This window comes from Thamnophis sirtalis, unplaced genomic scaffold, assembly GCF_051295495.1.
Source record: "Thamnophis sirtalis isolate CommonGarterSnake01/CBP01778 unplaced genomic scaffold, rThaSir2_p1.2 scaffold_6, whole genome shotgun sequence".
In the NCBI taxonomy this organism is placed as follows: Eukaryota; Metazoa; Chordata; class Lepidosauria; order Squamata; family Natricidae; genus Thamnophis; species Thamnophis sirtalis.
Window position 1 is genome coordinate 73,900,664 of NW_028261386.1, and position 27,861 is coordinate 73,928,524.

General features: G+C 34.9%; 1 protein-coding gene and 1 long non-coding RNA gene across 4 annotated transcripts in view; one reads left to right on the top strand and one right to left on the bottom strand.

Moving 5' to 3' along the window:
- Positions 1 to 27,861, top strand: part of PDE10A (phosphodiesterase 10A) — a 136,641-nt gene that overhangs the window by 87,241 nt on the left and 21,539 nt on the right. For 2 of the 3 annotated variants that reach the window (XM_087718197.1, XM_087718198.1), the window contains exons 6-15: positions 2,648 to 2,788; positions 4,522 to 4,677; positions 7,073 to 7,123; positions 8,006 to 8,085; positions 9,649 to 9,700; positions 12,446 to 12,588; positions 14,103 to 14,195; positions 18,880 to 19,066; positions 22,510 to 22,652; positions 24,848 to 24,931. In XM_087718197.1, coding sequence (XP_087574323.1) covers positions 2,648 to 2,788; positions 4,522 to 4,677; positions 7,073 to 7,123; positions 8,006 to 8,085; positions 9,649 to 9,700; positions 12,446 to 12,588; positions 14,103 to 14,195; positions 18,880 to 19,066; positions 22,510 to 22,652; positions 24,848 to 24,931 — 1,130 coding nt within the window. The remainder of the gene's footprint in view (positions 1 to 2,647; positions 2,789 to 4,521; positions 4,678 to 7,072; positions 7,124 to 8,005; positions 8,086 to 9,648; positions 9,701 to 12,445; positions 12,589 to 14,102; positions 14,196 to 18,879; positions 19,067 to 22,509; positions 22,653 to 24,847; positions 24,932 to 27,861) is intronic. The other variant, XM_087718199.1, reaches the window with a different exon arrangement.
- Positions 26,366 to 27,861, bottom strand: part of LOC148045027 (uncharacterized) — a 30,226-nt gene continuing 28,730 nt past the window's right edge. The window contains exon 4 of the long non-coding RNA XR_015697006.1: positions 26,366 to 26,546. This is a non-coding gene — a long non-coding RNA (uncharacterized LOC148045027). The remainder of the gene's footprint in view (positions 26,547 to 27,861) is intronic.

The window sequence follows — 27,861 nt, forward strand, 5'->3', positions numbered from 1 at the left end:
TTCAAATATTAGGCCAGTACTTTACAACTGCCTTCAGTTGTACAACATAAAATTGATTTATAAATGGAATAAATGCTTGTAGAATGGAATTTAGTAGACTGAATAAGTGTAGAATGGAATTAAGTAGGAATAAAACCTAGAGTAGGTTCGTTAAGTAGGAATCCATCGGTTGGTATGTAGTTGCATATTGAAGCTCAGGAAATGGAGAAATCAGAAATAAGTTCTGGGGAAAATGTACATTCTGAAGAAATGTATAAATATAAATATGATTCAGGAAAAATATTATTCAGTTAGATGACAGTGATGAATGGAGGTAATGAGACTGGAATGGTAGAAAATGAGAAGGAAAAGTACAGAAAAAATGTGTTAAAATTGAATCATAATAGCGACTGTTCAGTATCTGCTTAGAAAAAAGTCTGGGTTTTTTACACTAGGTTCGTCAGTCTACCAGTGCATATACATGATAAAGAAATAATATAAATCTGAATTGCATGCTTGATTTGTTTGCTCAAGATGAAATGCTGAGAGAAGTAGTGAAGGATATAAAGGGAATAAGAGATTATGAATACTGATCTTCCTACAGGTCTTAATTGAATACTCAACAGTGAGGCTTTGAAATTGATCGACACAAGTATTAATCACCCAAAGCATATTTGCTAGTGTTCAGGTGTTGATCCTCAATATTGTAGCGAAAGATCTTATTTACAATGTCTGTGATGATATAAATGAATATAAATATTTGAGATTTTCCCCTCCCCCTCCTTTCATATGAGGCTTAAAGAATTATCACTGCTAGTAACTCAAAAAATACTGCTACTATTGCAGTGTTTTGTAACTTTGTAAAAATCAAGATCATTCAGGCAAAGTGATTATAAACAAGCAACAAGCCAGGCTTCTTAATTATAAGAGCACTGTAAGACATTTAGACACATGCACTTTCATATTTCATTTCTTTATTGTCTTTGTTGATTGTGGGCCACTTCAATCACGAAGTAGTTTGGTAGTTTATAGAGTAGGTAGTTTACAAAATACCAAGTAAAAAACATGAACACCAAACGAACAGTCACTTAAAGAATACATTGGCCTACACAGGGGGAGGGGGGGAGAGAATAAGAGTTCAGGTAGTCCTTGACTTACAACCATTTGTTTAGCATTTATTTGAAATTATAATGGCACTGGAAAAAAAGTGAGTTATGACTGGTCGTTGCACTTACTACCATTGCACCATCCCCATGATCACATCTTCCAAATCTTGGCACTTGGCAAATGGTATGTGCCATTTACAATGGTTACAGTGTTCTGGGGTCATGAGATCATTGCTTGTGATGTTCCCAATCAATCTCTTATAAGCAAAACCAATGGGGGACACTGGATTTGCTTAAGAACTGCATGATTCACTTAATAATTACACTGATTCACTTAACAGCCAAGGCAAAAATCTTTTAAAATCAAGTGTGGCAGCTGCTTTGTGTATGATCCCATAAGTCTAGGACTATCTGTACAAACATATTTTCCACTAGATTACTAATGTGGAGCAAGCCAATTTTTCCTATCCTAGAGTTTTTATTATGGAAGGTTTAAAAGTAAGCGGCATGGTGGCCTAGTGTTGAAGATGCTCGCCTCCCACTCAGAAGATTGACCACTCAAGCCTAGGTAACAGCAGATGATTCTCTCCTAAGGTGCAAAGAAAAAAAATATCTACTGAGAACTCTGTTTGGCATCAGGAAGAGCATTTGGCTGGTAAATGCTCAGCTCCATCCAGTCACCCTGACTCTATCCAAAATTAAGGGATTACGAGGTCTAAAAAGGGAGTTATGGAAGCTCTAAAAGATCAGGATCAGATGAATCTCAGGGCATGCAGTTGCATAAGAGCAGATGCTATTATTTGAGAAGGTCCCACAAAGTTATAGTGATTTGCTGTGACATTGTCAAGCAGAAGTCATAGAGACAATTTGTCCCAGAGGTAACTGGAATTCTTTTTGAGTGTACAGAATTCTACAAGGCATCCTAGTGCAGGGAAGGGAACTGATAGATGGCAATGGAATTAGAAAGTATTACTTTGTAGAAGGAGTAGTGAAAGCTTGGAACCAACTTCCATCAGCAACTGAGTTTAAACATGCTTGGGATAAACACTTGTCTATCATCTGCCAAAAAAATTAATTTTTTTTATAAATAAATACATAAATAGAAAATAAAATTAAAAACTTTAAAGGACAGACTGGGTGGACCACTGGATCTTTTTTCTGCTGTTAATTTTCTATGTATTCTATGCAGTGTAGCTTATTTATATTTTATGTTCTTCTTTACTTTCTTCTCCATAGTTTCATATTTAAATTCAAATGATATTGTAATGAGTTTGATGATGAGGTAGGTACAAGCTGTGAGCTTTCAGATGATTGTTATGGCACATAGAATATTAATTATGAATTGAAATCTATGTAATAATGGATTGACTCACATAGGCAATCTGTTATTGTTGATCGGGCTGCATGAGATCTACTTGAAATAAAACAATAATTTTTGTCATATTTCTAGCAGCACAAACATTGAATGTGAGCTGTTAGATTTTGATTTCATGTATGTTTAATGATTTATTGTGCAAAGAATTTAATTGGACTTTCTCCCCCCCCCCCATTTTGTTATTCAGAGTCTTTGCATGTTCACACCACCAAGAGTGAAGGATGGACAACCAGTACTTGTTCCTGTAGGACCAGTTAAATACGGCACCACAATATCTGCTCATGTAGCCAAATCTAAGAAAACACTGTTAATAGAAGATATTTTGGGGGTAAATAGTTATCTTCCTTAAAAATAATATTGGAGTCAGATGAAGTGACTTTTGGTATTGGTAGAAAGGAACTTTTCAAAGAAACTTTTGAAGGCGAATGTTGGGAATGGGAGGAGAAACACGTCTACTATGAAGGTTCTAAATATGTCTTCAGAAAATCAAGGGCTTCAAACTAGAATTATTAATTTTTGGCTAATGGATGTCTAAAAACTGATCTGTGCACAATGTCTATGGAGATTGTCAGTCATCCCAAAGATGTTTTTTTCAAAAGGCTACTGGACTTTGTTTTTCCTTGAAGATGTTTTGCTTCTCAGCCAAGAAGCTTCTCCAGTTCTGCAGAAGAAGCTTCTTGAATTCTTCTGCAGAATTTGGGTGATCCCAGCACAGCAACTATTTTGTGAGATTATGTTCTCAAAATTCTAAATATGCCCAGAATCAATTTACCTATTTCAGTTTGCCTATTCAAGTAGTCCTCATTTAACAACTGCAATTAGGTCTGGTAATTCAGTTGTTAGTGAATCAGTTTCTAAGTGAAACAGCAACTGTGCTTATGATCTATATAGGCTTTTCTTTGCTTTACAGAGCTGTGAAGGTTTTACAGGTGAGAATTGATCACAAAGTTACTTTTTCATCGTTGTCATGATTGCAAATGGTCACTAAATAATGCAATAACTTAACAATGGCTACCTGTATTTAAATTCCTCAGTTTACATTTGCATTCTCAATCTCTGTGCCTTTAATTTTTCTTAGGTGCAACTCACTAGTAGAAAAATACAATGGTTGTATATGCTCAGCCAGGGATTCATAAAGAAATGTATTTTCTAAGTTGTATGGAGATGTCAGGAATTCAAAACATTTGCAGGTCAAGAATTATTCCCTTCAAGATATGATGTTTTAGAAAAACAATTTAGTAATATCAGTTACAGTACCTAAATTCCAGAAACATTTCCTTTGCATTTATGCTGCAACTCCCCTTTTCATAACTTTACTGAAAGTTTGGTAGCAAATTGCTGTTTTATCAGCATGGGACTAAAGTGCAAGCATTATCTGATAAATATGTATGCTGCATATTCAAGAGTATCATTCAGTAAATAAAATTACATAGATGTAAAAACTAAGGGCTACTGTCAGACTATGAAAGAAGATAAATTCACTATAACCAATCAAGTCCATTGCAAACATGGTCACTTAGGGTGATTTAGAAAATGTGATAAATAAATACAAATTTAGATAAACGTAGAATTTTCCTCATTCTTATTTATGCATAAGAAAAGTGCTGAAGAAAAATCACTGTTCAATGCAGATAATTTAATTTAATAGATAAATAATAGAACAGGAAAGGTCCATATACTTCTCTACGCATCTTATCAAGCCATTAAAGCCACAATTTAGCATCACATGTTTTTACATTACATTATAATAATTATAATTATTTAGATTGCATGCATATTTTTTTATTTGTTATCATGTTTATGTAGTGTACATTTGAAGTGGTGACCCTTGGGAGAACTGTATGCAACAAAATTTAATTTTAATGTATGCCGATTAGTGCACATTTAAAGTGACAATAAAGTTATTCTAAGTTCTACTTTTCAGCATTGGACAGAATCTCTGTGAGAGAATCCGTGGATTTTTGCTTAAATATATAGCTATCCTAGTTATTAATAAAACTGTTCCATTATAAATGAACTAAATATTATATCATTAATATAAAACAGCACTTGCCTTTCCAGGATGAACGGTTTCCCAAAGGAACTGGGCTGGAATCAGGGACTCGTATCAAGTCTGTACTTTGTTTGCCAATTGTGACCGTACTTGGAGATCTAATTGGTATCCTGGAGCTTTATCGAAAATGGGGTAATGAAACTTTCCATCTCAGTCACCAAGAGGTAAATCTTAAATGTAGCAGTGAGCATATTCATATATAATTCCATGCAGCTAACATGTAGTTCTGTGGCTGGAAATTATATTGAGGATATTCAATTGCTAAATGAGACTACCAAGATACATTAGATGAGAAGTAAAGTTTTATACAGTGGCATGATGAGCCTAGGGTAATAGTTTAAACATCCTTCATTTGGCCACACAGTTGATATTGACCTTAGCACTTTTTGCACAATCATTCTAATTGGCTTTAGCAGTTGTGTCAGTGTTGCAATCAGAAGAAACAGTTTTCCTGATGGCCATGCCAAGGTTATTAAATAGAAGCAAAGGGTCAGATAATGCCAGTGATGCTGACTTGAACCATCACCAATTGAGATCCAGTTGTCTCCTTGCCTCAAATAATGTCCTAATGTGGCAAAATCTTACACATGGCAATGAGTGTTAACATTGTTCTGTTTGGTTATATTTCTTCCTCTGGGCAGATTTTATCAATGGCCAACCTTGTTTTCTCTTTAGAAGTGGATGACTTCCCATTTCACTGTCAGGTGTATGTTTAATACATGAAAAAACCAGAGGAAACCTCTTATGCCCAGCGCAGAGACTTTGGGACTATGTGTTCTGTACAGGATGACTCTGGCAGCCCCACAATATTCCATAAGGGAATTGGAGTGATACATTTGGTACACTTCTGGATTCAGTCTGAAGAAGGAGCACAAGACTAATATCAGGGCACTGCACTTTTGTCCTTCTTCTATTTATTTATTTGATTTTTTAAATCCTACCTTCATTATTTTTTTGTAAAGAACTTAAGGCAACAAACATGCCTAATATTCCTACCTCTTTCTATTTTCCTCAGAACAACAATCCTATGAATTGGGTCGAGCTGAGAGAGAATAACTAGCCCTAAGTCTGCCAGCCAGCTTTATGCCTAAGGCAAGACTAGAACTCATGGTTTCCTGGTTTCTATCCTGATGTCAGGCTACAAAAGCAAGAAAGATACTTGACTCTTTGAAGCAGATTTTTTTTAATGGTTGCACATCTATGGACAGAATCTTGCCAAACCAAAGCAAGTGATGAATATACTCTGGGAACAGTTAGGGAGGAGCTGTATTCACCTCTTTACTCTCACACACCAACTATATGAACTGAGTTGTCTCTTGCTTCTCTAGAATGTATTCTCTCCCTCCTGGGAATCTGGACTACATTCCATCATGAAAACTAATTCTTAGTCATTACACCAAACTGACTTTAAGTATCCTGTTTATATCCTCTTTGCCATTTTACTTGTAGATGTCTTTGCCAGATACATAGGTGTATATAATACAAGCTACATTGTAGCAAGGCACAGAACAAGATGGGATTCCTTAGGGAGAACTTCTTTATCCAGTATCTCCCTTCCTTCTATCCAATATCTCACTCCCTTCTATCCTACTTCTCATATTAATAATGGAAGGTTGCATAGAATCTATTGCAAAACATTTATTTGTAATATTCCAAATAGTCAGAGTTTGGTGATGAGTGTCTTGGACTCATAACTAGTTATAGGCATAGATAATACTGTAGATCTTTTTGGGGATATTGTGGTGGTAGCATCTGAGTTGCATTTCAAATAAAGTAGGATAGGGTTAAACCAAGTTTTTTTCCTTTTTGTTTCCATATCATTTTTTACTCTTGACTTTGGTTAACTTGGCATTTTAGAGGCAGTTTCCCTGAGCTCTCCATGGACATTATGATTAAGTACTGCTATCTTTACACAAAGATATGAAGACTGGGGGTGGGAGCAGCTATTATATTGTATTAAATGAAATCAACTATATTCAATGAAAGCATTTCATTTACATTTCCAACCCTACTACAGGCATTGCCTGTTTTGAATCTGGAACATTTTTGATATAAGTAGAAGAGAATCAGAACACTTTCAGAAAGGTGGTAAGGCAGGAGTGGGAAACTATGGTCTCTTTACGATCTGTGGACTTCAACTCCCAGAATTCCTGAGTCAGCCATGGGTTGTAAAGGGGCCATAGCTGCCCATCCCTCTTGTAGGGGATATTTCAGACAAGATGACTCCCAAAGGTTTTGCATACTTCTATAGTCTTTTATATAATGATATTTTAACATTATTGCTTTAATTCATGTTCTTATTTTAATTTTCTGCTAGATAACTTGAGTAGTGTATTTATCAAATAGATAATAAAAATGTAAAATTTAATGGAAAAATAAATAGCATAAATAATGTAACCCAATTACCTAGATGTCATTTAAACTGATAAACCTTTTTACTAGATGCATACCTTTCATTATTTTACATAACCCAAATATGGGTAAACGTTGCTAGCATTTTCAAAACAAGACAAATTTCGTTGTCTTCCAAATAAACAAAAGTTTGTGGTTTTCTTCCAGGTTGCAGTAGCAAACCTTTCGTGGGTCTCAATAGCAATGCATCAAGTAGAGGTAAATCTCTGGATTAAATGTTAATTTTCCTAAGAATAATAACTTAATTCTAAGGATATAAAATATTATTAGTTTGTTCTGTAATATTTTGATATTGCAAAAAATGGACATTAAGCTGAAGGCCTTTTTTTAATCATTTGTGTATTTCTAATAATTCCTTCTAATTTGGGATCAGTCCAGACTGGGTTTGCATTTTGAGCTAACACTCCACTTTTCTGAAAAGAGAAGGTAGGGTGTAGTTTTAAAAAGCTGAGGTGGCGGAGTGGTGAGAGTGCAGTACTGCAGGCTACTTCAGCTGACTGGTAGCTGCAGTTCAGCCAGAGGTGAGTTGCTCCCGATTTGGCACGGTTTGGCCGAATTGGTGGTGGCAGTGGTGGGTGGCTCCAGCCACCAGCCCAGACACTTCTGTGCATGCGCAGAAATGTTGTGTGCATGCACGCAACCATGAGCTAACCGGTAGTAAACTGGTTAGCAATCCACCACTGAGTTCAGCAGTTCAAATCTCACCAGCTCAAGGTCGACTCAGCCTTCTATCCTTCAGAGGTCAGTAAAATGAGGACCCAGATTGTTTGACGGCAAAATGCTGACTTTGTAAACCGCTTAGAGGGGACTATAAAAGCACTATGAAGCAATATATAAGTCTAAGTGCTATAAGTCTAAGTGTTATTGCTATTTAAGGTCAGTGCCATTTTTCAATGTATGATTAGAGTTATTAGCATACATATGTCAACAATTAACCTCAAATTAAAGTACGACATATATGAAGCTTGAATTTTATATATGTATTTCCTTGCTTTATTTCTTCTTAGCAAATTCTGGACAGGTAATAGCTATGTTTGTAGGTTCATTCTGATTTTGTTCTTCTGCTTAAATAAGCAATAGTGTTCCCTACATTTGCATCAGGTATCCAGGGGTTTGGCCAAACAGACTGAACTGAATGACTTCCTGCTTGATGTATCAAAGTAAGTGACCTGAAAGTGAGTCTCTACAGTCATATTATGAATATTTTTAAATAATTAATATAGATATATTTATTGTGGGTTATTCATTGCTCTGAAAATTGGTTCAGTTGTGCAGTTTCGTTCGATATGAATAATGAGAGGTTATTACCGGTAGTCCTCATTTAGTGGCTGCCTCATATAGTGATTGTTTATAGTTATGATGATGTTGAAAAAGTAATTTTGCAACCAGTCCCCACATTTCCAACCTTTGCATGCCTGTAAAGCAAAATAAAACTAAAATAAGGTCATAAACATGGCCATGGTTTCCCATAGCTTTGGTTAATGATCAAGTTGCCCATCTTAATTATGGTCACTAAATGAGGACCACCTATATACTCATAAATTATAACTAGGAACAGGTCCATATGATCATTATTTTATAATAGGCAGTCTCCACTAAAATACTATTTTATAATACAGTCTGCAATAAAGTTGCAACCTTGACACAGGTGAGGGAGGAGAGTACAGGATGGGAATAGAGGGTTAGGGTGCGACACAATATCACATTTCTCTTTGGAGTTCTGCAGCCACCAGTAAATTGCAAGATGCAGCAGCCAAAAGAAAGAAGATGCTTTTCCTTCAGAGGAAATGGACAGTCCAGATAAGAATCAAGTATAAAGTCCCAGCAAGCTGAAACACAAGCAGAAAAGGTTCAAGTCTTCTACAAATGGGCCATTAACAGAGGGAGGAAAGAAATAGATAGGATTGCAGAGAAAAGAAAAAAGACTGGACAGGTTTTGTAAGAAGAAAACTTTGATATATAGTCAATTGCATAGTCAATACTATAGGGCATAGTAATAGTTACTGTAATAGTATAATGCAGAGGAAATATTGTAATATTAATTGTAAAAGTATAGGATAGGGATTAGAGGAAATGGTCCATGCATGCACATGTGCAAACGCACACAAAAATCTGAACATCACCTTTATAGAATATGTTTTTTTCCTGCATCCAGTTATTAATTATATCAGATACTGATTTAAAACCTGCCCAATTTTCTTGACTAGGAAATAAATTGATAATTTAGGGATGGTCTCTCCTGAGCCTCTTGTTCTGTCAACTATGCAGCTATGGACTGTACTCCCTCTTATCTGATTGTTCCCTAGGCAGCATCTCTTTCCCGGTCTCCCACATTCCCACAAGCCGGATCACCCAGATAACCTCTATAAGGAATATTCTAGGCATCTGCTGATAAAATTGCTCTCAAAGTTGGACAAGTGCTGTCAAGGTGATGGAACTTTGATCCTTGGGAGAAATCCAAAATTCCCACTGGAAACTCATAGGGATTAGTAGTTGCCTTTGATGTACCAATCTTATAGATTCATAACTCCTTTCATTGTTAGACATAACTTTTGGAACCCAGTACCTATAAAATTATTTCAGTAAGAAAACTTATAATGTAAGCTTTCTGAAATAGGTAAAAATATCTTTTAAATTGGTAAATTTAAAATGAACTAAATCATGCTGAAGTGTAAAAAGAATTTCATTACAATAAGAAATTTGGTTTTTTTCTTCTTCTACAGAACCTACTTTGATAACATAGTTGCAATAGATTCTCTACTTGAAAATATAATGGTAAGATAACTTTTACTTAAATTTTAGTATCATTCAGGCCACAGAATCTTTGAAATGTGGTTATTTCTGACCTAAATACATCTCTCCTTCATACAGTAATTATTATTTCAGAATTTAAAGTTTTAACAAACAATATAAAACATATGTACAGGTTTTGCAGGATACAGTAGTATGGGCAGTTGTGGGAACCCTTAGAGTGGCATATATAACACTACTGTTGTGGGATCTAGTTGGTTACCGTTTGTGTTGATCATTACTTTTAAAGCCCTATATGGCATGAGTCCAGGGTATTTGAGGAACCGTCTCATCCCAATTGGACTAGTCCATCCCACTCACACCAGTGGAAGTGGCCTGCTATGGACCCCATCCGCTAAGGAATTCTGGTGAGCAAAGGTAGGAGAAGAGCCTTTAATAATAAAATTGTTTTAAAAATAGAACCAAGAGGATGAGCAGCATGGGGTTGAAGTCGTCTTCTTACCCCAACAACCACTTCCAACAAAGAATGCCTCCATTAACCCTAACCCTTTTGGAAGGTCAGGAAGGTTGGTTCAGATCTCACCTCTGGTGATAGAATGTTCCGTAAAGCAAGGGTCATAGTGGAAAAGGGTCTTCTCCTTGGTCCCACCAAGTGAAATTCCTTAACAGATTAGGTCTGTTACAATTCCTTTCTGCTGGATCAAATAGGATGGGCAAATCCAATTCAGGTGAATTAGCTTCTCATATACCCTGTATCCACATTCTAAAATGTTTTAAAGGTAATGGCCAACACCTTGAATTGGACATGAAAGCAGACTGGTAATGAATTCAGCTTGTACAACAGTGATGTTATGTGCACCACTCTAGGAGCCTCCAGAATTGTCCCCACCATTGTGTTCTGCACCAACTGTAGGTACAGAATACTCTTAAAGGGTATAGATCCCATTACAGTAATTCAACTGAAAGATGACCAGGGCATGACTGCCTGTGTGCAAAGCCTCCTGATCCAGTTAAGGTGCAACTGGTGCACAACATGAAATTGCACTAAGGCCCTCCTAGCCATGACCATCACCTGCCCTTTGAGCAAAAGTCATGGATTTAGGAGAACCCTCAGAACCAGTGCATCCCCATCCAGAACTGAAAATGATAAACAACTGGATCCTGAGGTTCCCTGCACCCATAGCCACTGCATTGTACCAAGGTTCAGCTAAAGCCTGTTATCCCCAATCCAGACCTCAATAGCTGTCAGGCACAGTGAAAGTCCACAGTGCTGCAATTCTATGCAAACCAAGGTTTGGTGATTAGTATTGGGTTCTAGAATTTTTCTGAAACCAGTAAGAACCATCTGAAAGGTTAATCCCAAGTAGTAACACAGGCAAATTCCTAAAATTTCACTATGTTATTTTCATATATTAATACTAGATTTTTACATGTATGTCCTTTGCAAGCTGTTTTGAATATTTATAATAAAAACTTTAAAATGTTTTAACTAATTCAAGGTGGGAAGAGCAGCTTGGGGCTTTTTAACAATGTGATTGTGGATCTGATATCTAACTTTTGATGTGACCTGAAAAAATGATGACAGTGCTATAAATAGTGGTAGCGAGAGCATGGTGAGATTCAAAGTAAAATAACATTTGTCCCTAAAATTATTTTATATGCTTCAAAACGAATCTGACACACTTTGGAATAACTTACTCTATAGCAACAAGTACTTGCCAACAGTAGCTATTTGAGCAGCCCTATATGTTCATGAATTCTTCCTGCCTCAGAAAAAAAGTTTTTGTGCAAATTCTTTATTTCCTTAGTAAAACCCTTGTCCCATCAGCAGATAAACTCTAGTGAGTTGGAGGTCTCTTTAGAACTTCACAGATATGGCCTAGGAGAAAAGGAGAATTAACAAAACATGAAGAAGAGCTTTTGATTATTAAATGTTTATAATATTTATATCCTTCCATTTACTTAAATAAACTCTCAGCAGGGGACAATATTAAAAAGAAGCAAAATACAAAACTTCAATATGTAATGTAAAATTAGTATTAAATTCAATAATTAAAAGTCTACCAATAGAAATGTGTCTCTAGAGATCTTTAAATGCTTAAATGGTAGAGACTCAAAGTTACATGTTGAACTGAACCTTTTATTTATTCTCTTAATAGTAACTTTATATGTTAGAACTTGCTTGACTATTTCCTTAAGTACATTATATAAATACGGTGATAAATTACTTTCTTTCAGCTTGCTTTTTCATTATATAAATACATTTTTCATTATTGGGAAAGAAATCTAATTGGAGCTAAACATGTGTTTTTATCTGCACCATGCTTTTGGCAAAAAGATTATCAGTATTGTAGTCTGTATTATATATAAATATACAGATGTTGTTTAAAGATCCTTTTAATTCAAATACATTATCATGAGGAAAAAATAGTTTGCATTTGCCATTTGAATCATCAATCATCAAACATTTTAGTTAGATTAAAATTCACAACCTCTGAAGTTTTTATGTACCATATTTGTGAAGATTGGGTTTCTTTAGAACCTCATCTTCCATGATTGCAGACTGGTGAAGCCTGATCTTGGAGAAAATAGTTTAATAGTGGGTCTCTCACAGATAACATGTCTACAGTATATAACCATCTACCTAGTTCCATAAACAAGACAGAAATTGTATATGTTTTGAGGTTAATTACTCTTAGTATATTAGTATAACACAATTCTGGCCCTGTCCCATACTCACTTTGGTTAATCCAGCTTTGCTCTTTGTAGATATATGCAAAAAACCTGGTGAATGCAGATCGCTGTGCACTCTTCCAGGTAGATCAGAAGAACAATGAGTTGTATTCAGACTTGTTTGATATTGGAGAAGTACATGAAGGGAAGCCTGTCTTCAGGAAGACCAAAGAAATAAGGTAGGAGGAGGAGTTTGTTTTTACAAGTTTCATACTTTAATTCAACTTCCGTCTGTATTTACAGATACTGTGACAGTTTTTATCATTTTATGATTTTGTTCTCATTGAAGTTAGTGGAGGATTTGTAAGCACCTAGAAATGAACAAGGTGACTAGAAGCCAGCATGGATTTATTAAAACAGATCATATCAGACAATATGTTGCCTTCTTTGATAAAGACCAGAGAAATGCTATGGGCACAGTATACTTGGATTTCAGTAAGGAATTTGACAAAGTAGACTTCTTGCTAAGATAAAAAAGGTGGGATAGATAGTACTACCACCAGTGAATTCACAATTGGTTGACCAAGAAATGTTCTGACAATGAAAACAATTAATCACTGAAATAGTCCCCCCCCCCGGAATTGTGGGTAGCCCATCATTGGAGTTTTTCAAAAATGGGCAATGTTTTGACTGGGATGGTATAAGCTTTCTTGTCTTGAGCAAGGGATTGGACTAGAAGACGTCTAAGGTGCCTTCCAGTCCTATGATTCTATGTTCTGTCAATTTAACGAATAAATTTAAAGCATTTCCAGAGACTTTAGGAATTTAGATGGAGATGGGAAACAGTTGTTTGGTAAGAGAGATTGGTTCTGTGTGATTGAAAAGGCAATTGTGTACTGTAATGTTACTGGTGGTGTAGAAAACAATTTCTCCCATTCTCTGAATAAGCAATGCATTTTTCATAACTGCTTCCTTAATTTCATAACATGGCATCATCTTCCACCAAATTTTATTTAAGTTATTCCAAAGTCTCTCTTGAAAAGCTTGGTATTACTTTTTGAATTTCCTCTTGTTTAAGACTCAGTTCAGTTTAAGAGCAAACCCTTTGTATTTTCCTGGGGGATCAAATTAATGTTATATTTTTGAGACCCCCCCCCCCTTAAATTCTACACGGAAAATGTGCATTGACCGTGTCAATCCTCTTAGGAAACCTAGGGACTTATTTAAGGCTTTCCACTCCAGGGTCTAGGCAAAAGTGATATCCCTACCTACTATTTTAACAAAATACTGATTTTTAATCTAAATATAATCTGTGGAATCACTTCAGGGAGAACAAAAACCTATTGGTTCCCATGTGAGTATTTGGTCATTTCACAAGGCGTCACAAATTTAGCATAACATCAATGATATTACATTGTGCAGAATATTTTCCAGGAAATCTTTCAGGAATGAGGTGACTCATGAGGGCACCTGACTCAGGGAAAACAGTATTCTTAAAATATCTTCATTACTATAAAAATACTCTGGGAGCAGATCCTGTTACAGTGAGATATTAATGATATTATTGCTTAGCTCTTGACTTTATTAATTTGTGTATAGGATACTTCACCTCTTAGGAAATAGCTCTAACTTTGCCTTTTGTCCCAGCTGGTGAGATACTATCTAGTGATGAATGACATTTATCAGTTACAAGTGTTACTGTTTCATATCAGCATATTGCTTTAATAGGACACATCTCTTTAAATCTATGCAGATTTTCCATTGAAAAAGGAATAGCTGGTCAGGTAGCAAGAACTGGTGAAGTCCTCAACATACCTGATGCCTATGCAGATCCACGTTTTAACAGGTAGGAGAAATTCATTTGGCTTTCAGCACACGTTTGGTATGTTTGATGCATTTTTATGCCATTAACTTTTTTAGTTCTTTAAGTAAGATAAATTGTCTCTCAGAGGCATTTCTTAGTTTTGGGATGGTAAGTCAAGTTAAACATGCTCTGACATGCTCATGTTTACATATGTTAGTCTCAATGGCATAAATGTCTATGGAGATTCTCAATCATGCAGGTCATGATTGTCCCAATGGGGCTTTTCAAAAGGCAAGTGGATCTTCTTGGTTTTGAAAATATTTTGCTTCTCATCCAAGAAGCTTCTTTAGTTCTCATTCTCAGAAGCAAAGAAATTTCTTGAATGAGAAGTGAAATGTTTTTTTTTAAACATTTTCTTCTGTTGGTGAGTAATTATTTAATAAATGTAATAAAAATATTGGAATTTGCAGAGATGGATAGGCTCACGGAAGAATTTAAAGAGAAAGAAGAATCCGAATATTACTCCATATGGGATTTAAGGTATAATTGGCTAGAGGAAAGGGGGAAAAAACAGGAAAGCAAAAAAGGAAGAAAGATCAACAAATTAATAAACAACTACAAAACTGGAAAATGATTAAAAGATATAAATATGAAATAGACTGTAGCAAATAAATAATAGGAAATGGATACAAAATGACTCAAATGTAATAAAGGTTGTTATATAGAATATATAGAATGTTGTATATAGAATGAAGAAAAAAGATGTATGAAATAATATAAATGCACACACACACACACACACACACACACACACATATATATATATATATATATAAAGTTATAGTTATAAAAGACTCATTTGTACAGATAAAAGAATCACAACAGATATGTAAAAGAAGTGTAATGTGTTGCAAAGATGTGAAGTTTGCATAAACAAAATAAAAAGGTTTTTTTTTTTTTTTTTTAAAAAGAGAAGTGAAATGTTTTCAAGAAAAAAAAAACCCAAGGCAATCCAGTTGTCTTTTGAAAAGCACTTTTGGGACTCTGTGGCATAGATATGTAGTTTTGTTCTGTTTCAGGCCAGGGGCTTAAGGGATGTTTGCTCTAGGAGAACAAATCAGCCATTTATCTTAGAGAAACTTTTTTTTTAAACCAGCCAATGTACTAGTGCCATCCCAAGGTTAAGGAATGTCTTCTATACAGAACAAAAATTTATGGTAAGAATGTTTCCACTATTTCCAGTGTATCCAGTTTCCAGAAGAAATGTGGCTCAAACCAGGACTAACAATTCTGTTTTTCATGCTGGAAGTTAGGTTTTCCCCCCCGTCTGATAGCAATGTTTATAGCTTTCTCCCCTCATAAGTGTGAGCGCATTCAGTTCTGAAAATGTCCCATTTATAGGATTAGATGGAAAAGGCTAACAAGGGCTACATTTGGAAGCAAGCTTTATTTCTAGACACCCTGAGCTTTCCTTCCTTTAATCAAGAGAAGAAAGTTTGGAGCTCTTGAAAGAAGCTGAGGGAAATATTTTAAAAGAAAGAACATGCGTACAAACCAGAAGTAAAAATAAAAGTAAGTGGAGAGAAACATTTTAACATTCATGTTTAACCACCATAATTTCCATTCCATTTTTCATGCTGTGGAGCATTATTGATTTGGCCATTTCATCTCTCCCTAATGTTGGGAAATGCTGGATTTGAATTCAACTGGCCAAGAGACTTGAGTTCCTACAAAGCATTTCATCTTCTCTTGTCCTTCAGTTTGGAGGCCCACACAAGTAAAAATCATGTGTGTTTTTGTGTCAGAGGAAGCATTTCTTGAACAGAATCCTTCTTTAATATTTAATGAAGAGTTCATTCATAGCAACAATTGAGATTGTAGACACATGGAGCAGCATTTGATAATGATCTAGAAGGCAGGAGAACATTCTTTTTACCCCACCTCAGGCATTAAAGGAATAATAGAAAGAAAAAAGCCATAGGTTTTTTTCCACAGAATTCCTCTTTATCTGGTTATTGTATTATTTTTCTTCAAAATCAATATTCTGTTATTTCTAGAGACTTAAGAACTAGACACCAAGTCTTAATCATTCTGCAGCAAAATGCCCTTCATGCTTCTGAATTGTGCTTAATCATTGTGTCAAAGTTTTGAGCATTGCAGTGTAGCACTGATAGCAATGCCAGGTTCAAAATATCTATGTGAATAACACATCTATGTCCCAAAAACTATATCCATATATTTTTACATACCAAATCTGAGTTTTGAATTTTTGAAAATGAAACTTTGTGATGATATTTCATGGACCAATCCTTCATTTCTGAGTCATAACAATAAGACAATGTTTTGTTAGCTTGTCATAATGCTATGAAGAAATTCCTCACCTAAATTCTGATGACAATTGGTGGCAAATTTCAACTCTTAAGCTTTTATCTATTCCATCAACATGTGAAGAACACAGTTTGCAGAAACCTTTACATATTGAAGAAAGTCAATAATACAGATCTCGGATGAACGTCAATAATGTGATGCATAGCTTTACAGAAACTTACTTTTCAGTGATCTGCCACTTGTTTTCCATCAGTTCATCAACAGTAGTCTTGTCTTCTTTTACATAGAACAACTCCGAAAAAGGAATTCTATATAGAAGGGACTCAAACTCTAAACAAAACCTTTAAATAAAGTATTCTCATTTTTCTCTGGAACCCTGAAAAACAAATAAACCATAGTCATAGTTCTTTGGGAATTAGAATACACAATATTTCATCAACTTCTAAAGGAAATCATGGCTTATTCCTTCAGACATCTTGAAAGTAACTAAACATGTGCTGTATTATCTTGTTGGTTTTTTTTGACATCCCTGAGGTGAATGTCCTCATGCCTATAAGGGGAGAAAAAGAAATTCTTATGTACTGAACCTCAGTTCTTTTCATAGGAAGGAAATCATTTTGCCCACTGTGAGACAATTCTGATCTTCTCCAACCATTGATAATATTGATCGAGGTGGTCAGTTCTTCTATTTTAGCAAGCAACTTAAAAAATTTTTTTTTGTTGATTTGCCTATTATAATCTCCTACCTTGGCATTAACTTGGAGAGCTAAAGAAGTCCTACCTCCTTAGGAAATGCTTCCTAGCCTTGCCTATTCAGCATCAGAGGCTGGACTTTTTCTGAACTAAATGCCCTCCCACAAGAGCAACATTTCCAGGTAAGAATTTCTTTTTTCCAACACTGGATATAAAATTGGAATCCTGGTCAAAGTTAGAGAGCATATTTACCTAAGAACAGGAAGTGTTCATAAATATCATTTTAAGACATAGATTGTTTAAAAGAAACAGCTGTTTCCTTTAATGTAAATAATCTCCAGCTACCAATTAAAAATAAAATATATTTATCATTTTGCATTAAAACTGATATATGTTTGCTGAAGACTGTTTTCTTTATGAATTAATATGGGAATTATATTGTCCCTTTAAAGTATTGTTTATCAGGAGAATGAATGCTAATTAATTGGTTTTTTTTTTAAAAAAGCTCATACATTTGTAAAAGAAAAACATATTCAAAATATACAGTTAATGAGATGGTTATATCATAGGCTTTGAAATCTTGAGGTATACTACAATTAATATCTGCTTAAGCTTGTCAATTTGTCATATGCATGTTACATGTCTAATAGATTCATAAAATTGCACAGAATGCAGTTTCTCATTAGGATAAACCACTTATTTACACCTCTGCTTTGACTTAATGAGTTATATTATTATTTTTCCCAAAAACTTCTTCAAGTCAACTGCATCCCTAAGCACCAGAGACAACTTAATATGTATAACTCATACACTATTGGAATTATTTATTAATTGGAAAATTTCTGTGGTGAAGTATACATTAGAATATTTTTGGATCAAATCAAAGCTGGTAATAAAGTCAGAGTGACTTTAGATATTGTCTCCACTTTAACCCCTGTTTGAAGTACAGAAACAATGTTGTTGACTTTGCAAGATTGTTGTGTGTATTTTAACAAATCAAGAAGTGAGTACACCTCCTCACATTTTTGTTGCCAGCAGTTTAGACATTAATGGCTATGTGTTGCATTATTTTCAGGGCACAGCACATTTACAATTATATAAGCTGTATACTCACTACTTTACATTGTAGCCAAGTGCCACTTCTTCAGTGTTGTCACATGAAAAGATATACTTAAATATTTACAAAATGTGAGGGAGTGTACTCACTTCTGTGATATACTGTATATAAAGTAGTTTGAATAGGAACAGAGGAATCCTAACAAACATGAGTTATGAAATGGTGGGTTTTTTTGTTTGCTTCACATGTTTTTTTCAATTCTCTTTATTTTCCTGCAACTGAGAAAATACTGCTACCAGGGCCAGCCTCCTTTACTATGCCCAGAGTCCCTAGGGAGTGGGCGGCATACAAATGACAATAAACCTTGAAACTGACTTTTGAAAAGAGATATTATGGTGAAAAGTAAGGAGTGGGGTGTTAGATCCACTGGAGTAGCAACTGGTGATAAAGATTTATGCTGGCCTCTAAGGTCAACCTTCCTTTTGTGAAGGAAGGTTGACTGCACATACACATCTATGTGACTTCCCAAGGGGACATTGGATTACTCACTAAAAAATGTTCAGTACTATTGATAATAAAATGAATGCCTTACTATGAAATGAATGACTGGTTCCTTTTCTTATTCTTTCCTCCCTTTTTATTTTCTAGGGAGGTAGATCTCTACACAGGCTATACAACAAGGAACATTTTATGCATGCCTATTGTGAGTCGAGGAAGTGTCATAGGTGTTGTGCAGATGGTGAACAAACTAACTGGAAGTGCCTTTTCTAAAACCGATGAGAACAATTTTAAAATGTTTGCGGTCTTTTGTGCTTTGGCATTACACTGTGCTAATGTAAGTTTTGTTCTAGAAAAATAACAAGGTGAACCAAAATAATATTATTTTGAATATAATATATGGACCACTATTAATTATTACATTGAGTGATTACAAGCACTAAACTGATTCTGATATTGTGAAATTGTTTGTATTAAGTTCTTGATTTAAAATATTTAAACAATTTTATTTCTTTGATGAGGATAATGATGATGTGCCAATGAGATAGTGTTGACTCTTAGTTATCAATCTTTTTTTTTTTTCAGGATGATTTACCTCAAATCTTTAGGTCTTCCAACACTGCACCCATCATTGCTTTAATAGAGTCCTTCCATCTTGCTGATTATCATTCTCTTCTCTTTCCTTCCATCTCTTAACCATTATAGACTTCTATGGGGAGTTAGGTTTTCACATAAACTACACAAAGTATGATAATTGGATTTTGATTATTTGTGCCTCAAGTGGGAACTCTGGGTTGATTTTTTCAATTACCCATTTGTTTGTCTATTTTTGATTATCCACAGTTTTTTCAGGAGTCTTCTCCAAACCAAAGTTCAAAAACAGCAAGCCTCCTACATTCTCCAAAGTCCAACTTCATAGAGTGTCACAGGAAAAGCCCAATTCTGATCTTTGTAGATGAAGACATTCCCGCCTCTTAATATCTTTTCCAAGGCCTTCATAACTATCCTACTAAGGGTGTACAGAAAGTCCTCGACTTACGACACAATTGACCCCAAAATTTATGTTGATAAGTGAAACAGTTGTTAAGTGAGTTTTGCCCCATTTTATGACTTTTCTTGCCACAGTTGAGGGAATCACTGCAGTTAAGTTAGTAACACAGTTAAATGAATCTAGCTTCCCCATTGACTTTGTCAGAAGATTGCAAAAGGTGACCACATGACCCCAGGACACTGCAATCGTCATAAATATGAGTCAATTGCCAAGCATCTCAATTTTTATCACATGATCTTGGAAATGTTGCAACAATTGTAAGTGTGAAAAATGGTCATGTCACTTTTTTCAGTGCGTTGTAATTTCTAATGGTCACAAAACAAAGTTGTTAGTCAAGGACTATCTGTACAGAATAATAGAATTACAGAAGGGACTTTGGAGGTCTTCTAGTCCAAGCTTCTGCTCTAGCAGGATATCCTATACTATTTCAGACAAATAGGAGCCCAATCTCTTCTTAAAAATCTCTAGTGTTGGAAACCCACAACTTCTGGAAGCAAGTCATTCCACTATTAATTCTTCTAACTATCAGGAAATTTTCCTTTCTCCTTTATCAGTTTCCATCCATTTTGTCTCATCTTACCTTCTGGAGTTTTGGAGAATCAGTTGACCCCTTCTTCTTTGCAGCAGCCCCTTAGATTTTGCAACATTGCTATCACCCCAAGCCCTTCTTTTCATTAAACTAGACACATCCAATTCCTGCAACCACTTTTCAAATATATTTAACCTCCAGCATAGACTACAGCATATTTCTTTCTTAACCATTACTTCATTTACTGTTAATAGTTGGTCCTAAAAGGCAGTCTGAATTGGATGATGATCCTAAGCATTATTTTACAGTCATGGAAAATTAATAATATTTTATGATACTTCGCACACTCTGTTAAACCTCCTAAGTAAACTCATGTCTTCCCATCTGCTGGTCAGATTCACTGATATACTTTGGTTAGAAGTTTTCAGATTTTCCTTTTAGTCTTGCCATATTTCTGCAAATATTGTATCGATTCAGACTGGTAATGACAAAATGCTGATCTAATGCTATCTTCTAGTTTTACAGATTCTTATAATTTGGGAATATCTTCAGTACTTTCTTGGATTTCAACTTAATGTCAGGATGCACCTTTCATCTTTGTCTGATCTTCTTTAGTTACTATCTGCACATTTACATCTTTTTGTATATCAATTAATGTTGTAATCTCTTTGTAAAGTTCCTTTCTCAGATGTTTGCCTTCCTTGGCTATGATTTCTTCTTTGCAATTTCCATCATTTGATCTGACATTCAGCTTTCTTGGTTTTTAGCAACATTTTGATTAGTAAATTCCTATAAATGAGATCCAGGACTTCACACTAATTCCTGATTTCTTCGTGCAAATGTGGGGTTGATAGTCAAGATCATATTGCAAAAACTGTTTGGCTTTGTTCCTCTGCTTTAGTTTGGCTTGCACTTTGCACATAATCTGTTCCACAATCATCCCTTAGCCATTTCTTTGCAATAATTGAGCTCTCCCATCTCCTTGTACCAATAATACAGTCAATTTGATTTCTGTGTTCTCCATTCTGGTAATGTTTTGGTTGCTGGAAGACTATGTTGTTACAACTAGAAATTAAGAAATCATTGGATTAACAGAAATTGGTAAATCATACCCTACTTCATTTCATGTTTCTAGGCCATAATTTTCTCTGCAATATTTCCAACTTTGACGCTGCAGTCTTCAATCACAAAGAACACATTTCATATTCTATTGGCTTCAGATTGACTTTTAACTGTAAAAAAGTCAATCTTTTCTTCTTTTGCATTAGTGGTTGGAGCATAAACTTGGATAATAATTATATTAACTGCCTAAAAAGTCTAATTAATATTATTTGGTCATTGATTGTATTATAGCCAAGTATTATTCCTAATGTGTCCTTCCTATGCTACGCCCTTTTTATGCTACATCTTTCCTGACTATAAAAGCAGTGCCATTCCTTCTTTGATATTGTCTACTGAATGATGAACAGTATGATTTTCTGACTGAATGGATCCAATTTATGTCCACTTCAGTATGTCAAGGAGTTGTTGATTCATTTAATCTTTCACTGTGTTGACCTTTTCCATTGTTTATGCTTGTTGCATTCCATGAATCCATTATAAATTTGCTTTACAATTTCAGTTTTTATTTTCCTTCATGGTAACATCAAGTACTAGGCTCCCAAATGCTTTAATCTAGCCATGTCATAATCATGCAATATTCTCAGCTCTTTCTCAGTAACAAGTTGAATATTATCCAACCAGAGAGGTCTATCTACTAACACTACATCTTCAGTCACTTTATATTTTCTAATCATGTGACTTTATTTGGAGAATAATGGAGTGGTTTACAATGTCTTTTCCTATGTGGTATGAAATGGTCCCTTGGCAATTCTCATTAAGTGATCATCCACTTCCAACATCTTCCTATATTGGGCAGCTGGAAAGATCTTAACATCTTGGTTGACCATGCTGGAATTATATACTTTTGGTAGATACTCCTGGGATCATTTAGTCATGATGAAGCAGCCCAGGAGGCTGTGAAAGGGAAGAAAGAATAGAACAAATTATTTTCTGTTAAATTATGTCTGATTGCTTTTCAGTAATTGCATGTTTGGATAGGTGTAACTAAGAAGAATAACTTTTTTAGTTTGAAACCCTTAAGGAATTTTGTTCAAATAAGGGGAAAATACAAATTACTTTCATTAAACCATTATTGCAGATGTATCACAGAATTCACCATTCAGAATGTATATATCGGGTAACAATGGAGAAGCTTTCATATCACAGTGTTTGTACAGCAGAAGAGTGGAAAAATCTAATGGATTGTAAACTGCCATCACAACTCTGCAGAGAGATTGAACTGTATGTTTATAGTATATTATTGATATTGAAGTAAACCTTGATAAATGTTGTGAATGTAGTAGATGTTATTGTTAAAGGCCCAAATATTTTAATGTGGATGTCTTGCAATAGATAGCTGCAATCAATTAGGGAAGGAGATTGGATCATTGTGGGGCAATTTAATCCTTTCCTCAAATTTTTTCCTAAGGACTATTCCTTCTCACACATGAACACACAGACAACACAGACACACAATTGTCCTATTATTATTTAAAATGGGTTGAAATATTCTATAAATATCAGGTTCATCTGTCTAGCTTCTTTTTCAGTATTGAAATTTCATTTAAGTCTGTATCTCACTAGGAAATTAATGGCAAGGAAACTGTTGATAAGTACTTCGCTGATTATTGTTATGATTGGCAGATAATGCCTCAAGTGTATGTCCTGATAAATATGCAGATGCTCAGGTATGCTGGAAGTATCCCATGGTTCCATAATAACCGTGGTATGTTAATCATTTGTGTAAACAGAACAGCTGATTTTAGATCTCTGCTGCACATTATTATGTTTCCAATACACCCGGGTATTATTATTAATTTCAGGCAATGGGAATAGAACATCTGCTGTACACAAGAACAATGCAGGGATAAACAGTATCCACACACTTGGCAGCTCTATCGTGCTGATCCTTAATGTGAGGTTATGGATATTGAGATTACAAAATATAACTCAATAGCAAGATAAAATTTAATGTGGAATGTTTGGATTATATTATTTCATTTTACATTGTTTATGACATATTTACTATTTGTTGTCCCTAAATATGGTACACATTTGATATAATCAAAAATATATTTTATTATAATTGATTATGAATAATTAAGTCAGTGTCAATCCTTAGTGACCATCTAGATAGACATTGTCCAGGATGATCTGTCTCCAACTTTGTCCTTCTGCATTTCAGACAACGCACACATTACTACTGTAACTGAGTTCATTTTCTTTTTCTTTCCACCTTTCCCACGTAAAAGACTTCTTCAAAGAAAAAAAGTATTTGCACTTTAACTGAAAACTCTGGATTAACTTGCTTGATAATTGTTTTCTTGATTATTCATTATAATCAAGATAATGATTTATTATAATTATTCATTATTATTACCATAATTTATTCTAATTAAATATTCTGATTTAATTCTGATATTTATTCATCATACTTTAATGCAGTTTTTGTTTTTGTTTTTGAAAACTTGCTTTACAATTTTTTGTTGGGATACTCCATAATGAGTTTTCCTTGTGGGTAGTAGATAGAGGGACACGGTGGCTCAGTGGCTAAGATGCTGAGCTTGTCGATTAGAAAGGTTGGCAGTTCAGCGGTTCGAATCCTTAGCGCCACGTAATGGAGTGAGCTTCTTGTCCCAGCTTCTGCCAACCTAGCAGTTTGAAAGCATGTAAAAATGCAAATAGAAAAATAGGAACCACCTTTGGTGGGAAGGTAACAGCATTCCAGTGCCTTTGGCATTTAGTCATGCCGGCCACATGAGGAGACACCTTTGGACGCCACTGTCTCTTTGGCTTTTAAATGGAGATGACTACTGCCCTTAGAGTCAGGAACGACTAGCACATATGTGCAAGGGGAACCTTTACTTAGTAGATGGTTCTTTAATTCTTTATGTGTTGTAAAGAATACATTCTTCTCTATTCAGCCAAAGAATTTAGAAATATGTTTAAATAGGCTTTATTTTTGAATCAGTCTTTCAATAAACAGGGCACTTACATATATTTAATTGGACCCAAGACACATTGATAATGTGCCTGATGGAAGTGGACTTCTTCATCCCTTCCATTCATAGTATGAAAATAGTACATAAATTATTTGGGAGATTGGGGATAGATGCTATGGAAGGGCCCCTCTTTGAAATGCCAATATTTTCTTTTCCCACACAAATAGTCTCATTCATTAAGTTCTAGCAATCCATTTTTGTTTTGTTTTATAAATAACTAAATTCATTAATGCATGAGATGTTAACATATTTTGGTATATTTCTGTTAGAAGCCAGTATGAATCAAATATTCATTATTTCTACTTGAAAGAAGGGACTTTTTTAATGTTGAAAAGAAGAAACTCTGATCAATGAAACCACCTTTGTATATTTATACTTTTCGCAAATATACAAGTAATTTTATTTCTCCTAATTTTATATTTCTTATTTTAACAGATTCCATTTTGACATTAGTCCTTATGAAGAGTTTTGGCCAGCAATTTTTATCTATATGATTCATCAAAGTTGTGGACCAGGCTGGTATGATCACTTTTTTAAACTTACACTTTTAAAATATTTTAATAGAAATATTTGTATTAACTTTTGGAGTTCTAATGTTATTTGATTTGGGCATAAGGGATCAGAAAATCCTTTTTCCAGTTGCACTTTATCATTCCTATTCTATAAAAGAGTGAATTCGGTTTTTCTCTCAGAAAACAGTTATCTTCAGTTCTGAAAAAATCTTGTATCATTTTTAGTTCACAGGAGTGACTTAATTAAGAATTATTTTCATGTAGAGGCAATGACTAAATTATATTAGATAAGATGACTTGAGTTATGTATAGCTTCTTGTGTAGTTGAAGGATTAAATTAGTTTGAATTACTTTTTTTTTGGGGGGGGGGACTACATTGCTTGTGCATTCCATCACTACATGTCTTTAATTGCCAAGCTGATGGCCATGGTGTTTTTGGCTGATGAAATCTCTGGTTCAAAACCTCTGAAAGACTTAATTTTGGGAAAGTCAGGTAGTGTAGCAAAGTCAACTGGGATGTAAATATGTTGGAAGTTTTGATTAACTTCCCCCCTGGGGCTGCAGAGTGTCTCTGTTCTTGTGTGTCCCATTGTGCTACCGACATTGGCAACTGGAAGGTTTATGGTCAGAATTCTGTCATCCAGAAGATGGATGAAGAATAATTAAGTTTAACAAGGAGACACTTCTTTGGATTGACAAACATGAGTGAGAAAAGTAGCCTATGGGCTCTAGAGGCTAATAAATAATAAAACTAGGGCCTTTTGAAAAAAGGAAAACAGTTCTACTGCTGAGGTTCTCAATGATACGTTATATTGAAAGTGGAGGAAACTATCTTTTCTCTATTTTTCTCAAAGTTGGAAAAATAAAGACAAACGTCAAGGTCAGAAAAAATGCACTTACAAATTCAGAGATATCCAGTTGGACTCTTAGTGATAGGGTTGGGCTCATGCTTGATTTTCCCAATAGATGCTGTGTATGTTCAAAGTATTGGGTATTTATAGGCAGAGCAGTAAAGCTGCAGCACTGAAATGTCACTATAAAAATAACTTGTCATAGTGATTTTATATACATAAGAGCCAATTAATAGGTTGCAAAGCATGCAATCAACTTTACCCTAAATGTTCTACATTTAAACACATTAGAGATGATTCAGCAGTTCAAGATCATGTATGGGAACTCTGATACACACATGGATGGATTTCTGAACTAGAGGTGTAAAAATGCTTCTAAAGTGTTTGAAGAGGTTGCAGAGAAAAGTTACATTTCCCCCTGATGATTTGGAGAAAAACAGAAATCTTTGAAGATCTATTAATTATATTCTAAGTTTATTTCTCTAAGAAATGAAATGCATTATGTCTATATTAGCACATTAAACCATCATTTTATTGTATCTGACATTTAAAGATACATATTTCTATAGCCCAAAGCAGTGGGCGTATGAAGTGATATCTTTTCATGAATTAAAAATTGACTTTCTTCTTGCAGAAGCATTTTCAACCTGGTAGATATCGTTGTTAGTAGAACGAAAGCGTTTTTCATAGATTAGACCTTCTCCATTCAAATCCCCAATTGTCTTTATTCCATGATGATCTGAATGTTCTCCCAATCTGTTGAAGCAGATTCTAATGTAGCACAGGGGTCAATGGAGAAAGAAGAAACCAGCTGAAATTACTATATTCCCTTTCTCTTCAATTAATGAAGGCACTTCCTGGGTCAAAAACTCTTCTGAAAACATAAGTTTACAGCTGGTTCTTCTTCACTATTTCTGTACATAACATTTCCAGATGTCCTATTCCTACACAGATATCCATGACATCCTAGAGCTGAGCTCTGTTTTCATATGCCCAGAGAGATGTTTTCACACAATGCATGTCCATAGGATTTACTGTTGTTTACCAGTTCCTTTTGAGTTCCATTGCTATATCAATGAAGCTTCCCAGTCTTGAATGGGGAATGTGTTCTTAGAATTGAAAACAACATTTTCAAATTCAAATAGAATTGAAAACAACATTTTTTAAATTCAAAACTTCATTTTGAATGCAGACTAACATATTTCTTTTTTTTAATTATTATTTTTATTAAAGAGGTATTTTACAAAGTAAAAACTATATAAAATTAAAGAAAAAACAAAGCAAAGAAAAATAAAAGAAAACACCATATTTTTGATCAGAGATTCTGTTCGGTTTGGATGCTAGCATATTCGCTGTGGAGCCAATTCTTTCTGCTTTGACTTTATCTTTTTATTATAAATGTTTTTAATGATCACTATAGCTTATTATAAAGTGATCTTTTTCTCCCCAAAAAGATAAAGTAGAATTGTATGTAATAACCTGCAGGTGTTCACCTTAGCCAAGATATTGTTTTACGTATAATTTTCTTACCTGGATTTCCCAAACAAATCAGATGTTGCCTATGGTTGATCTGTGCTTCCATTTCTACTTCATGCCTACCCCATCTCTGGTAAGCATGATGTGCAGGCATTCTGATCCCAGGAGAGAAAGGTACATTGGATCTGGTGTGTACACATTCACAGTACTTGTCAGTGGCATCTTTAAAAAAAAACAACCATATTTTCTTGGTTCCACATGGTAACTCTCCATCCTGTGAGCTGTGCTCACATATTGGTTCATAGGGATCCGTAGCTTGTCAGTTAGGATGCTTGATAGGACTTTCCATGTTATGGAGATGCTGCTTATTGGCTTGCGGTTGAACTGTGCTCTTTATTTGGGGAGCAGGGGTTATGCTCAATACTGTCCTTCCTTTTGTTAGCCAGTTCAGATGAGAACCTTTATGTTCTTGACCCAGTGCTGGATCTCTGTTACTGTATTGGTATCATGTGTTGCTGATCATGTGCCCACATCAGATCCAAAGAATTTTTCCTGCTTCAAATCCAACTACTAAACATGTGACCTGTATCACACATTGGTGAAGAACACC